Source organism: Felis catus, chromosome A3 (assembly GCF_018350175.1).
Source record: "Felis catus isolate Fca126 chromosome A3, F.catus_Fca126_mat1.0, whole genome shotgun sequence".
NCBI classification, from domain to species: domain Eukaryota; kingdom Metazoa; phylum Chordata; class Mammalia; order Carnivora; family Felidae; genus Felis; species Felis catus.
The window spans coordinates 34,077,296-34,092,716 of NC_058370.1; the positions used below are offsets into that span (position 1 = coordinate 34,077,296).

At 43.4% G+C, this 15,421-nt stretch overlaps 1 protein-coding gene across 3 annotated transcripts in view; it reads left to right on the forward strand.

Annotated features, from left to right (window-relative positions):
• Positions 1-1,416: 1,416 nt before the first annotated feature.
• The window catches only part of PLCB1 (phospholipase C beta 1), a 695,993-nt gene continuing 681,988 nt past the window's right edge, over positions 1,417-15,421 (forward strand). For 2 of the 3 annotated variants that reach the window (XM_023251450.2, XM_023251452.2), the window contains exon 1: positions 1,417-1,843. In XM_023251450.2, coding sequence (XP_023107218.1) covers positions 1,745-1,843 — 99 coding nt within the window. In that variant the 5' untranslated portion in view covers positions 1,417-1,744. The remainder of the gene's footprint in view (positions 1,844-15,421) is intronic. The other variant, XM_023251451.2, reaches the window with a different exon arrangement.

Below are 15,421 nucleotides of genomic sequence, written 5' to 3' on the forward strand. Positions count from 1 at the left end.
CAAAGGTCCCCTTCCCTGTCAATCCCTGCATATTCCTGACCCCAAGCAACTGATGACTTGTTTTCTATCAATATAGGCTAGTTTGCCTATTCCATAATTCCTCAAACAGAATCCTGCAGCATAACATCTAGTTTCTGTCAGGTTTTAAAGCTTGTATCATTCATCCTTGTGGTGCATGCTCAGTCCCTTTTATTTGCTGAATAGTATTCCATCATTTGTGCATACCATCATTTATTTACCTATTAACCTGTTGATTGACATATGCAGTTTCCAGTATGGGCTATTATGAAGAAAGCCATGCACATTGTTCACACAAGTCTATGTGAACCTATTTTTATTTCTCTTGGGAAAGTCCTTAGTTTTATGATAAGTTAATGTTTAACTTTTTATAGGAAACTGCTCCAAAATGGCTTTACCATTTTATACTCTCTCCAGCAATGGATAAGCATTCCAGTTGCTCTATATCAAACAATGGTATTATCAATCTTAATTTTTACCCATTCTGGTGGGTCTCTCTCTCTCTCTCTCTTTTAATAAATGAGAAATGTTTGTTGAACGAGCGAGGGCAAACATTCTTAGACCTATGTCACTAAATGAGCAAGTTAGGAGTCTACTATCCATAAGATACCTCTTTTTCTATGGTCTCTCCTCTCTCTCCCTGTGTCTCTGTGTCTGACACACACACACACACACACACACACACACACACACACACACACACACAACACGTGGAGAGGAGAGGGGCCTTCTGTCTCTGTGGGGGAAAAAAAACCCAAAAAAACATTGTTTCTCTCAGGGTGGGCTTTCTTTTTCAGAAGCACAACTTAACCATAGCCTCCACCCCCCTTCCAAGACCAGCGCGCTGCAAACCCTCAGGCGCCGCAAGGTTTCCCCAAAGAGCACTCATGCCGAGCCTCTCTACTGCTCTCTTATCTACTAATAAATAATGTCTTTGCAAAGAGCTGGGTTGTGGCCGTCGCTAGAGAGCTCCCGCTAGGGGCTGCCTCTACGATCCCTCCCAACCGCTCCCTTTCCCCACCCAATTTGGATCGGAAGGCACTCCAGGCTCCCGCCCAAGTTCCGCGGAAAGCCCCAGGGAACGCGCGGTTCGCGGGCACCCCGGGCACCCCTGCAACCCCGGCATGGGGCATGCTCAGAGGGCGCGCGGGCGGCGCAGGCGTTGGCTGCAGTGGGGCCCAGGAGCCGGGAGGTGCCGCTGCGTCCCCGCTTCCCGGCGCCTGACCCAGCGCGCAAAGTTGGGCTGGAAGCCGCCGGGGGAAGGAGGGACCGAGCCAGCGAGGGTGGCGGGGAAGCTGGGCGGGAGGAGGAAGGAGGAGGGGAAGGAGCGGGGGGGGGGGGGGCGCGGAGCGTGTGTCACTCGCGCTCTCCCTCTGTGTATAGAGGATGTGCTGAATGGTGCGCTTCGAGGCGGCGGCGGAGGAGGAGCAGTACCCGGCGGCGGCTGGCAGCCTCGGCCGCCCGGCTCGGCTTCCCTGTGCCCTCCGAGGCTCCGCAGCCACCGCGGGCGCCCGACCCCGCGTCCCGCCCGGGGCATGGCCGGGCGCCTGGCCCCCGTGCGCCCCGCCTGCTGAGCCGCGCCGGAGGAGGTGCGGAGGCCGGGAGGCCGGGGGAGGCCGGCGGGGGAGCATAGTCAAGCGCCTCGCGAGCCGAGAAAGGAGCCCCGCGCCCCGCGCCCCGTCCCTGCCGCGCTCGCCCGGGCCGCCCCGAGCCCCGATGAGCCCAGATGGCCGGGGCTCAGCCCGGAGTGCACGCTTTGCAACTCAAGCCGGTGTGCGTGTCCGACAGCCTCAAGAAGGGCACCAAATTCGTCAAGTGGGATGATGTAAGTCGGAGGCGGCGGGCTGGGGGCGCGGGGCACCGGGCAGGGCGCGGGGCGGGCGGCGTGGGGGTGGGGCGAGGGGCGCGTTATGCAATGGGCGCACGGGAGCCTGCCGGGGCCGCCTCGGGGCGCGCAGGGTGGCCACTGCCGAGGCGGCTGGCCGGGAGCAGCGGCTTCGCGCGCGCTCCTGTCTCTCCGGGTCAGGGAATTGCCATCCTTGCCGGGTCTGGCAGGCGCCTCCTGAGGCTCTTCAGGCTTGGGGGCCTGAGGGGCAGTTTTTGCCAGGGAACGGTCCTGAGAGTTTTTGGAAAGTGTGAAGTTGGGACCATCTGGAGAGCGCTGGGGTGTGACCCAGGCGCACCCCTCTCCGCCCGCAGACGCACCCCCTATTACCTCTATTGCTCCCTTTCCAGAAGGAACAGGACAGCCCTAAAGAACGAGCCTGTTCAGTAATTGCTAACCCTCATGGCACTTTTATGGGAGCCCACGCGGCAGAGGACACAGCGGTCCAGCCGACAGGTGGTCGCTGATGCCAAACTTCAGCGCCTGGCTCCGGAGTGAGGGGCTTGAGAAAGGCCGGCAGGACACTCCTGTGAAGGGCTAGAGGGCAGAAGTCGGGGACATCGGGGGTCTAGGAGTGCTCAGCGGACGTGCGGGCAAATGGGGAGAGCTAGTTTTTGAGAACTGAGCTGGCTGGAGTCTGCAGCTTGAAGCAGAACCGGCAAGGCATTCCCCACAATTTATTTATTACATCTTTTGCCAAGTGGGGCAGAGCTTTGCCCGAACCCGGATCTCCAGGGTTTCGCAAGAGCCCTGGACCTAGGACTCCAAGTGACACCCGCTCCCCAACCCGTTGTCTTCAAACACTTAAATTAATAATGTTGCTGAAAACATGGGACTCTTCAGATGGAGGGCATTATCGTATCAATTTATATGTCCTGGGTGTAATTCAAAAGGTTTGTTGAGAACAACCCACCGGGATAAACCTGAGCTGCCAGGATCTAAGGAAATTTAGGTCCAAATGACGAAGACATCTCTCAAACAGGAGGAATGATAGGCGAATAAGGTGTTCATCCTCCTGAAAAGATTTTCCACCTAGTAAATTATAGCCTGTTATCCTCCAGGGTATTTTTCTTTAATCTTCTTAAGCCATTTTCCAGTATCTGAAAAACAATTTAAATATTCCAGGTACCGAATCCAATTACTTAGCTGAGTGAGTCTGTGTCTATATTTTGTCCAGTTGGAAGTGCAAACGGGACTAGGGAGTATGAGCCACAGCTTCCTTGAAAGCTAATGGCAATTATTAAATATTGTAGGCAAGGATAGAAACATACGTCCTTTTACGGAGGACTTTACACTTTTCTTCTTCCATCCCAGTGTAAGGACCAGATGTTTTTGTAAATGGAATAGAATCTAAACAATAAATTTGGACACAGATGAACCGCTTTCTTACAACAACAGCAATAACAACAAAAGATAATGCAGTTCAGCAACAAATAAAAGAGTCTCAAAGAGAGAACTGAGGTGATGAGAAAATAAAGGGCCGAAGGGAGAAAGACTTTACAGAATAAAGAAGGGTATTCCAGCATAAGCTCTGCATTTATTCACAGTGATACTTTTAAACGGTGCTCCAGAATATCTTATTTGGAAGAAAATAGCCGGCATCACTTTGAAAATGGAGATCTTCTGTGGAACAAGTTTTGAACATCCAAGGAGATGATTTTTATTTTGTGCATTTATGGCATGTGTATTTCTTCCTTACCTGCTAATGCCAGACCATACACTAGATTCTGGGGTGGTGATGAATGTGGACAGAATCTCCGCTGTTATAGGCCTTACATGGTAGGTGGAGGAGACAGAAAATTATCAAGAACACCAGTGATGTAGAGATTAGAAGTGATGCAAGGACAGTATTGGAGAGGTCACCAGTCAGACACTACCTGAAGAAGGTGGGAAGCACTCTCCCTGAGCACTGCAGCAGTGAGTTTCTTGGGAAGCCTTACTTTAGTGCACACGCTAAAGGGAGGGCCTGTGGAATCTCAGATCTTCTGTAGGGAGAAACCCAGACTGCATCCAGGAGTCAGGTTACCTGGAATATGGTGAACTCTCCTGCAGGTTCCTTGGCTCTCTGTCTCCATGGTGATCTGTGGGTTGAGAAGGAGCAGACTTTCTTAGGTCACCCATATCTCCTCAGGAGTCACGCCTCTACTCTTGCCGCCCCATATCTGTCCTTCCCAAATCAAGCCAGTTTAGGTGATCGGGCTAATTATACTACATCCTAGTGATCCTGTGTGCCGAAGACAAAGAGAACTACATGTTGAATCTAAAGGCTTGAGTTTACCTGCTGGTTCTCTTGTCAGTCAGCTGTGTAACTTTAGATTAATCACTTAACCTTTCTGAATCTTTGCTGCCTCTTGTGCAAGACTATGAGAATGCCACTTTTTGTTTGTTTGTTTGTTTGTTTTCACCTGTTTCACCTGTAATAGTTGTAAGTAGCCAATAGGATAAAGTAGCCCTTCTCACACTTGAGTGTCAGAAACATCTGGGCGATTGGCAACACGTAGTTCACTTGGTCTCACCCTCGGTTTCTGATTCAGAAGGTCTGAGGATTGGCCTGAGAATGCATTTCTCATAGAGTCTTGCTGAGTCCACTGGTCTGGAGAACCACACTTTGAAATCACTGAGATAAGGTGTGTGAAGTAACTTAAAAAGTATGGCAGATAGCTACCATGGTCTTGTCAGCCCATGTACATTATTGCAAGTTTGTGATTTTAATTTGATCTCTCTGCATGTTGAGAAATTCATCCAGCTGTTACTTTTCTATCTAAGAGGTAGAAGGACCTCAATGACAAAATCATGGACAATCTTTAGATCTTAATGGCATATTTTACCAAGTGTCTTTGGTGCCTAGGCTAGCTTAACTTGCATTCATATGTGCCTTTTGAGTTTCTTATATGCAGTGAACAATTTTCAGCACTGTCACCTGTTTCTAGTGGGTTAGTAGAAAGGGAAAGGGAAGAGAGAAAATTTTTGAGAGGCTGTCTCGTCTGTCTTTGAGGAGGGGAGACTGTTGGGTTTTCCCTTTTGGCTTTGACTTTGGGAAATATCCTCTGCCCCCTGCACCAGGGGGGCATCCCCATCAGCTTGTTTAGAGGACAATTAAATGCTGGAAATAGTTTTAAAATCTCTCAAATACTGGATCTCACTTAAAAACTGTAGAACCCTGCCCTCTGGTCTTTAAGAAGAGGGATGGACAAACTCATAAAATAGATTCTGAGTAGCCCATTAGAAAGCATAATAATACATTTGAAATGATGAGTATGGGGCTACTTAGACTTGCGGAGAGATTATCTCTTGTTGTGAGTGGTTAAAACACCACAATCACTTACTCTGTTTTTCTGGCCACTCTGTGGAATGGAAGATGTCACCTAGAGGGTGCAGTGCCCTGTATAATCTGTTGGCTACATGCCAGCATCATGGCTGTGGATGCTTTAAGAGTGGTAGTCAAAAGCTTTGACATAGGCACTAACCAATCACAATAGACAGTAGCGGACAATGGAAGTGGAGCAGGGTCCTGGAGAACACCTTGTTGCACCAGGGCGTTGGCCTTTCTTTTGCCTGATCATGAGGAGGGCTGTGAGTCCCCAGGGTCTGTGGAGCATATAGAATTACTTCAGCATTTGAACGACTAGTGGTAGCGTGTACAGTTAGAAGATCAAGGCCAAACCTTGTCCTCCAGAACTTGGTCAGCAGATGTAGGACTGACCTATCGTGGTTATCTGTTTTACCAGTGATACCAAAGGATGCAACTTTATCCTTGCTTTTATTTTGCATTTGTATATTATCAGCCCCTGTGGTGGAGGTGGGTGTAAAGGACTGTGGACATTGTGGGAGAATTCTGGTGAGATGGACAGTGGAGGGGGGTTACTTTCTGCATCTGAGGTAGGGAGCGTAGGAGACTATGAGTCTGGACCCTCTCCTAGTGTTTGGCCTTGCTTTGTATTGGAAAGTATGTGGAGGAAAAGAGGAAAGATAAAAACCATACAATTGGCTCCCCCACCCCTCTTCCCAGCCCCTGATGTGTCCCTGTTTAAGCTCCCAGGACCTTGTCTCTTTGTTCTACAACCTCTAGGACATGAAAGGTGTCACATTTGTTTGTTCTTTCTTTTTCTCTACTCTCCCCCTGTAAGTTCGAGTGTCACCGTAAGTTACTTAATACATCTCCACCTCAGTTTCCTTATCTGTAATGTGAGGATTGTAATATTTCCTGCTGCACAGAACAGCTGTTAACATTAAGTGAGCAAAGGCATATACATTGTTTTGTATAGTGCCCAACACCCAGGAACCCTTAATAAAACAGTTTTTAAAAATATTGTTCTCTCAGTAGTTAGAGGGTCATGAATTTTTCCACAGTGGCCAGTATATGTTAGATGCCTCCTTTATTCTACAAGTGGGAACATCCAGACCTTCCTTTCATTCCCTTTACTATGTGCTTTGATTTTAATATTTTATAATTGGAAAAAAAAATCAGTGTTTTACCTGTTTCAAAAAAAATTCAGGTGTTTCAGGGAAAGTGAATCCACATAAAAAGCAGGACACCTTCTCTGTAAAGCAAGTCAGTTTACAAAGTATCCAGAAGTTTTATTTCTACTTAAATTAAAAAAAGAAATTTTATATATGTATATATATACACATACATATATATTCCACCTAGAAGAAGGAAACTCTTAAACAGAACTCTTGTAATGTAGCAAGAATATATATTTAAAATAAATATGTATAAAACTAATCTTTGTACATTCTGTCTCACAAGCATAATCTAGCCAAAAGTTGCAATTGCAACTGCCTAAGTTGTTTGAGAAGAAGCCTGTGGAAGCTCAAAGGTTTGGATTTGGATTAATGCCCCATGGCTTTGAACCAAGTAGCACTCTCCCCCCTCTCCACCATTCTCTCCCCTTCAAACAAAACCTCCGCAGTTAAAACAGGTAATCATCATCACTAATAATAATAGAATAAACATGCTTCTATATTGCACATTTCCCAGCATCCTACACAGAGGCTTGGGTAGAGTATTTGCATTATGTAGAATATGCAGTTACAGTTTCCAAAATGATGGCAGCAGAATGATGGAGGGCACTGACCAGATTAATGAGGGAGCTGAGGGGAATGGCTTATGAGATGGGCATTCAGCAGCACTCACTCTGGAAAGGTTATGGGAAATAGAGAAGAAAAGGCTCCGGCTGGTAGGTGGTGGATCCGGACGGGGCCCCCACAGAGGGAGAGGCAGATTTTAGACTGAAAAGCTGGCAGGTGCTCTCTAAAGGGCCACGTACGTATGCCCAGATATGTCCATTTTTAATGCCCAAAGAGCGTTTGTGAATTTCTCATCGACAGTAATTACTTTAAACATAAAAGTATTAACGTTTCCAAAATCTAGTCCAATAAAGCTACTTTAAGCTTTTTATCAGAGCGTAACATGCATACAGTAAAACACAAAAATCTTCTGTCTGGTTGGATCTGTTTTCACAAAATAAACACTACCCAGTATGCAGCACTGGATCAAGAACAGCACTGCCCTCTCTAGGTGGTACCTTCCAGTCCCTACACCTCCTCCCAGGGGTAACAATCAGCCTGAGTTATAACTTTATAGGTTGGTTTTGCCTGTTTTTGATCTAAAAAAAAAAAGATGTTTTAATTTTCAGTGAAAACAAAACAAACCCTCTTCAGCCTAAAGCATTTTTTTATTACTGCTGAATGAACCCTCTTGAATAATAACAACAGAAGTGACTTACCTTCTGTTTAGATGGCACTTGATTAGGTCCTTATCTGTCCTAAGGTGAAGTCTGGGAAGTGGAACAGGTGTAAATGCCCCGAAGGAGGAAATAGTTGAACAAAACTCTGGTAGTTTAGCAAGGAAATGTAATGCCTACAGGCTGTTATTGGCATAGGAAAGGAGACCAGCAGAGTGCTGTTTGTGGAATCTATTTTTCTCTTCTAGATTTTCTCTCTTATCTTGCCTGACTTTGATATTCCTACCTGTGGTGTATTAGGATAATTTGCTCTGGCTATTAGCATATCTTGAATACTTCCCTTGAAAGTTCAGTCTATCAATAAATAGCTTCAAATTATATTTACCTGCAATGATGTTTAAATGGGACAGGAACATTTTCCTTTTTTATGTTGAACTTGGTGACCTGTGGTTAAACGTTTCTTTATCAGGATTGTTTCATGTTATCATGAACAAGGAGTGCCGGCAGAAAATGAAATAAGATTGATTGTGAATTGTTGACTAATGCTATGGGTCTCACCTAAATAACACATCCTTGGTGACTGAAAATGTTGCTTTTCCTGTTACCCACGCTAATATTAGGTTCATGCAGCCTTTTCAGATCATAAGTTCCACCTGCTCAAATTTCATAATGCTTCTCTTTCCCTGTTTGTGCCATGTCTGATGCCCCAATCTAAGCCATGTGCCCCTGTGCATCAGCAGGGAAAGCAACTGGAGACATACTTCTTTCTTAAAATTTTTCTAATTTTAGAGAGAAAGAAAAAGAGCGGGGAAGAAGGGCAGAAGGTGAGAGAGAATCCTAAGCAGGCTCCGTGCTCAGTGCGGAGGCCTGATGCTGGCTCAATCCCAGGACCCTGGGTTCATGACCTGAGCTGAAATCAAGAGTCAGATGCTTGGCCTACTGAGCCACCCAGGCGCCTCTGGAGACTTGTTTCTGAGATCAGTTACATATGAGCTCCTAAGGAAGCCATCAATTTCTGTAAAAAACTGACAAATATCACGTAAAGAACGCTAGATTCTTTAAGAGTTCTTCTGATTCCCCTCTGATCTGATATTTGATTTTTTTTATTATCTTCTTCACATGTTAATTTCAATTTTTTTGGAAATTTTAACTTTAATTTCTATTCTGAACAAATGCTTAGGCATATGTCTTCATTGATGTTCACTAAATCTGTATATTTGTCAAGAAACTAAATTATTGTAACTGGAGAAACAGACTATTATATAAAATAAGAAAACATTTAGTATTAAAATAGAATAAAAGCATCCCATATCCGTTTTTTTTTTTTTTTTAATTTCAGGGGCTCTTTCAGTTCCATGTTTTGTTTCTTTTATTGAGTTAAAGTTTTATGAGCAAGTTCAGGGAAAATGGATCAGTTTGCAAAGAGAAACTTTTACCTGAACTAGTCCTAGTGGATATCAGTCTATAACATCGATACTTAAAAAATTAGGAGATTATTTTGCTGTTAAAAAAATCTTATTTTCTTTGGAACTTGTTTATAAATTAGGTAAGAGAAAGTTAATGTGATTCATTTTATAGAAGAGGCCACATGGACTTAAAAAGAGACAGAAGACCACAGAACAAGTCAGTGAGTGGGCTAATAGACTAAAAAAAAAAAGTGCTAACCATGATGCATTCTCAGGTGTTCTGTCTCAGATATTGTTGAGTCTCACTTAGCATCAATTTTCACATCCTCTTAGTGGAATTTTTTTAAATGCAGAATCTGGAAATCCAAAGCTACATTGACTCTCTGGAAGCATCTAATATTCTGGCTGTAAATTAAGTTCCACCAGCATGAGAAGCAGTCATATGAGATTTAGAGGGCAGAGATGTGAAAGAGACCACCTTTCTATATTCCTGAGGTTGTTTCCGTAGAAATGTGAGGTGTTGAAGGCAGAAGCATTACTTTCTGTAATTGTTCATAAGTGGCTTATGTCCAGGGCCATGGGTCTAATGAGGCAATGGCAAGAGGGAGTGCTCAGTGTTCTCAGATTACTCTTCCTTTGCCTTGGGCTAAGCTGTTGGGTTTTTGACTCCAGGAGTTCCTTCCTGATTCTTACCTTTCTGAATGTGGTGAAAGCAATAGGTTTCCTCAAGGGTCAGTGCTGTGGTGTTCTGGGGTCATTCATGGAGGCCTAACCTGAAGCCCACTTCACCAATCCTTGAGATTCTGTCCAATTACCTGTAATTAAATCCTTTTATGTTCAAAATTTCCAGAGAGGTTTCTGTTTCCCTCACTAACCCCTGCCTGATCTGTCTTTTATTGTTCTAAGATTTCATGATTTTCAGTCCTTATATGCAACAAATATCTGTATCCCATGGAGTTTGCTCCTTCAATATTACATTTGAGTAAAATGGAGTTTTGCTCTAATGTTGCCTTTGGAGCTCAATATCGAGAGTGAATCCTAATCACAGGCAGTTATACTTGTAAAGCACTGTTAGTATTTGTTTATGTTCACCCCTGTTTAGTCATCAACACCACCTTTAGTGGTAGGAAAAGGGCAAGTGTTATTCCCATTTTATGTAGAAGGAAACAGGCTAGTCAGTTGTGACTTGCCCAAGGACATACAACTAGTTGGTTAAATTTAAAACTAAGTCTTCTGGTTATATTCTCTTTACAGTCTACCATGGTATCCCCAAACAGGATCCTTTAGGTAACAAAAGACTTTTTATTTTCATTTTATTTATTTTGAGAGAGAGAGAGAGTGCACAAGTGGGAGAGAGAGGCAGAGGGAGGGAGGGAGGGAGAGAGAGAGAGAGAGAGAGAGAGAGAGAGGGAGAGAGAAAGTCTCAAGCAGACTCCATGCTCAGTGCAGAGCCTGTGCAGGGGCTTGATCCCATGATGCAGAGATCATGACCTGAGCCGAAATCAAGAGCCAGCACTTAATTGATTGAACCACCCAGGCATCCTGGTAATAAAAGACTTAACCATCCAGATCAATACAAGTTAAAAAAGATTCCTTGACTTCTCTACAAAATCTCCCGGATTTTAGGATTCATACAAATGGGGTTTATGTCCCTACAAACTTATCCCTTTTGACCACTGTTTTCAAAAACAGGTATGGTGTATATACAGAGTTCATTTTTGTCTACATTGTGTTACATGGGAACATAGGAAAGCCTCATTGCTACTTTGAGGCACAGAGGCCAGTGTATATTATAGTCTACAAATGTTCTCTATCAGTCATTCAGTAGGGAGACATGGTATATTTAGGTATTCAGGAGTGGCGTTAAAACAAAGGTCATTTTTTCCATTGCCTGATAAGTGACATTTTTGTATCTAGCAAGACTCATTACATGTGCTTCTCCACCTTTTTCTTTCCCAACATACTTGCAAATGTTGTCTTTTGTTGGATTCCCGTTAAGACTGGTCCTGTGGCTTCTTACAGAAATCGTTGATCTTGGAAAATTTGGTAGGCATGATGGGAGTGTAGACGATGAGTGACCTGACCCGAAGCAAGATGCAGAATGGCTTGAATTCAAGGTAGTATCAGTCGAGAGGCCAGATCTAGATTGCCGGTGCAGGAACATGTGTACAGGCAGGTGGATATCCCTTGTCTGTGTTACAACTGGACCACGGCACTTGGAGGACTATGGCTTTATGTTATTTATCTTCTTTCCCTAGGGCAGAGCATAGGCTTGGCACTCAGTAGGTACTGAGGGAATGTTTGTGGAATGAAGGAAGTGGTCTGGTGTGTGTCTGGTTACAGTGGGTTCACACAGGGGAGCATGTCATCTTGAGGCAGACCTGGAAGGTGGTCATGCTCTGAAGAGACCTTCCTGACACACTGTCTGTGGTGTTGGTTGGAAAGCCCTGCTCTATATCCTTCCATTCTCTCAGAAATCTCCCAGAGTCCAAAGGGACTCTGTGGCCTTAGTTTCTCTCAGTGTGAGTTGGAGAAGCAAAATGTTTGTTGTCAGTACAGATCTGATGCTGTTGCGGGACCAATTAAAGTTGAGTGTGTACTAAATTGCAATTCAATATTGGTTGAAAATTGTGATGCTTACTGTATTTATATCCCATCTTCTGAATGTTACCAGTGGCTTCCGTTTTCTAAAAAAGATGCTCACATGAGTACCCAGGTATTGTTGTGAAAATTTTCCTTAAAGAAATTCAGATGTGTTGGAAGTGACAGATGAAAGACTGATAGTTGTGAAAACATTCTCTGTATTATGGTAATGATTCACAAAGACTTCCTCCCTTCCCCACTCTTCATTTAATTACTGGGGCCACCTACACTCTCCCACCTTCCCTCTGGTCCCTGGGAAAGCACATCTTCTCTGTGTTCTGGAGTCCATGTTGCCCAGTTTCTCTGGATGCTGACTTTATTATTAGCTTGCTTTTGATAATATCTGTGAACATTTTCCCTCTGCCAAAGCTCCTCTAAAAACATATCAATATATGCCTTTTAGCCACAGAAATTCCAACATAGACTCCAGCACAATGTTCTCCAGACTTCCACACATAGTTATTGTCTCCTCTGACTTCTCTCGCCGCAACAAAATCCTCCAAAGTCTTGTTCTGCCTTTACCACTGCTTTGAAATTTCTCTTGCCAAGGCTACTGGCAACCTGTGAGATGTCAACCTCAACTGATACTTTTCAGAATGTACCTAGCTTCTTTTCCATCCACCCATTCAGTATTCATAATGAGCATAAGTATTGATGCTTCTTACAAGCTAGACATCTTGTCAGTGTTGCAGAGTTATGATGATAAATGGTTTGGCTCCTGCCCTCATGGTGTTTGTATTCTATCGTGGGAGAGAGATGCTAATGGAATAGAAGTATAATTATTTCATTATAATGGTGGTAAGTGCTATAGAAAAAGGTACAGAAGTACATGTGAGCATAAGAAATGTGGAAGGCTCCCCAGGAGGCATTCTATTTATGGAAAGACCTGGGTTATAAGTAGGACTTAGGTCAACAAGAGGAGGGGGGTGTGTGTCAGGCCAAGGGAACAGCACATTCCAAGGGAACAGCACATTCCAAGGATCAAAGGATGTCCTTTGAAGGACATAGCAGAATAAGCAGGTTGGGAGTTTGTTGCTCAGGTGATGCTGGCAAAATGGCAAGTGGCCTGCTTAGGCCATGGCAAGGTTTTATCATAAAGTCAATGGGAAGCCATTAAGCTGTGTTTTTCAACCTCAGTACTATTGACATTTGAGGCTAGGTAATTCTTTGCTGTAGGGGACTTGTCCTGTGCATTGTAGGATGTTTTGCGCCAGCTGTAGGGGACTGTCCTGTGCGTTGTAGGATGTTTTGTGCCACCCCTGGTCTCTACCCACTAGATGTCAGTAGCAAAGACCCCAGGGTGACAAACAAAATTATCTCAGGACATTGCAAAATTGCCCCAGTTCAGAACCACTGATTCACATTCAAACTACTGATTTAAATCTTAGCTGATTTTAAAAAGGACCGGGTTACCACATGTGCAAAGGCACGCGCACGTGCGCGCACACGAGCCACACGCATACGTGGCCAGTAAGCACATGAGAAGATGTTCAACATCATTAGTCATTAGTCATAGGGAAATGCAAATTCAAACCACAGTGAGATGCCAGTTTACACCCACCAGAGCTGTATCTTGCTAAAATGGTCAGTTTCCTCATCTGATGTCCCCACTAAGCAATGAGCACCTTGGATAATTGGGAATCTGGGCTCTTGTTTGAATCTGTAGTATAGTGTCTTAAGTTCCCTTGTGTGATATTTGAAGAAATATGCTTCCAACTTTTCCCTGTATTGTACTAAGAGAGATTTTCATGCCTATCGGTGAAATGCAAATACTAAAATGGTGCTTCTCTCTACTGTTCTGTGTCTTCTTTTCTGGACCCCATTACTTCCTTTGCTTTCATTTATTTGGGGGAAATTTCACACTGTATAGACCCCTGGAAGAAAATTCTCATCAGTGCAGATGCATGTAGAAGTTTAACCTCGCTGATCCTAAGCCAGCACCTTAGCATTTCTATTGTTTTATTTTTATTTGTTGTTTTCATAGTTAGGGCTGCGTTGCTGATGTTTGATGGGATCACATCTGCTTTTCTATGACCCTTAGGACTCTTTTTCCTTACACAACTGTTTCCCCTACAATGTATATATTTGCCATCTTCCGCTCTACTTTTTCCTAATGCAGGTCTTGGGCACTCCCTGTGGAACATTGCTTGTCATTTCTCCTTGTTGACTCTGTAATATTGATTAATTTAGAAATCCAGGTCCAACATAAAAACATAGAATCACCGTGGAGTGAGGACTGTGGTCAACACTGGCCAATAGACTTTCTGCTAATGGTACTAAGGAATAAGCTGTGGGTCTGTGGAGTGGTCCTTGACATTCGTCTTAAGGTTTAGGGTTACTCTTTGCACTAGTTTGCTTGGGCTCCTGTAACAAAGTACAACAGACTGGGGGGGCTTAAACAACAGAAATGAATATTTTCACAATTTTGGAGGCTACAAATCTGAGATCAGGGTGCAGAACTGGTTCCTTCCTTGAGGGCCATGTGGGAAGTATCTGTTCAGTCCTCTGTTCTGGATGGTGGATGGCTGTCTTCTCCCAGGGTCTCTACATCATCTTCTCTCTGTACATGTCTATGTCCAAATTTCCTCTTTCTATAAGGATACCAGCCTTATTGGATTAGGGCCCACCCTTGTGACTGCCTTTTAACGTAATCGCCTCTGTACAGACTGTCTCCAAATAAAGTGACAGTTATTTTCAGGTACGGGGGTTGGGACTTCAATATATACATTTTTTGTGGGTGGCACAATTCAGCCCACAATATACCTCAACCTAGCAAAATATATGGCCTCAGAGGGCAGTAACATAATGGCTTTATTCAGATATTCGAAGAATTAACACTTAGAGAAGCAAGTAGATTTATTTTGTACTACTTAGATGTTAAAACTGGATGGTAGCTGCATGCATGGAAAAAACCCAAAACTTTCTAAATGGAATTATCTGACCAAATGTGCTTTGCTTTGTGAAAAACGTTTCCCTATTAAGAAGAAACCTTTTTAGAGTTTTAAAGTTTAGAGCTGCACTACCCAGTAGAAATATAATTTAAGCCACTTAGGAAATTGATAGTTTTCTAATAGCCATAGTAAAACAAGTAAAAGGAAACAGGTAGAATTAATTCTAACAATATAGTTTATTTAACCCAATATATTGTTTTCATTATATAATCAATATTAAAAATTATTAATGAACTATTTTATATTCTTGTTTTCATTCCTTGTCTTTGACATTATACAGCACATCTCCGTTGAACTAGCCACATTCTAAGTTTTCAGTAGCCACAGGTGGCTCATGAGTCCATCTTGGACATGCAGGCACAGAACATACATTCTCAGTTGGGGCCAAATCACCTCCAAAAAATGAAAAATGGTCTTGAGGGACAAAAATATCTTACTCTTTTTTTAATTTTTGTACAGAACACAGATACACGTAGAGCATATAAATAGATAGGACATCTGTGATATTAAAATTTCATTGTGGATAATTAGGAAAATAAATGTCTAAAAGGGCTCCTTCATGGGGCAATAATGAAAAAAGCAAATTGCAAAGCAGTAGCTTCTTATATCATATTAGTCTCACTATTGATATATTGATGAGATAGGGATGCGAGTAAGTTTCTATCAAACGAAGAGAAGTAAATGGAAACTTAACTGTGCATTATCCACTATTACTAACTTAAGACAGGTATGTTTATCAGTGCTCTCTTTCTCAAGGCAGATGTTTATTGGGAAAAAAGAAACTTACAACTTGAAATAAACAAGTTAAAGTTGAATTCTTAGTTAGAAACA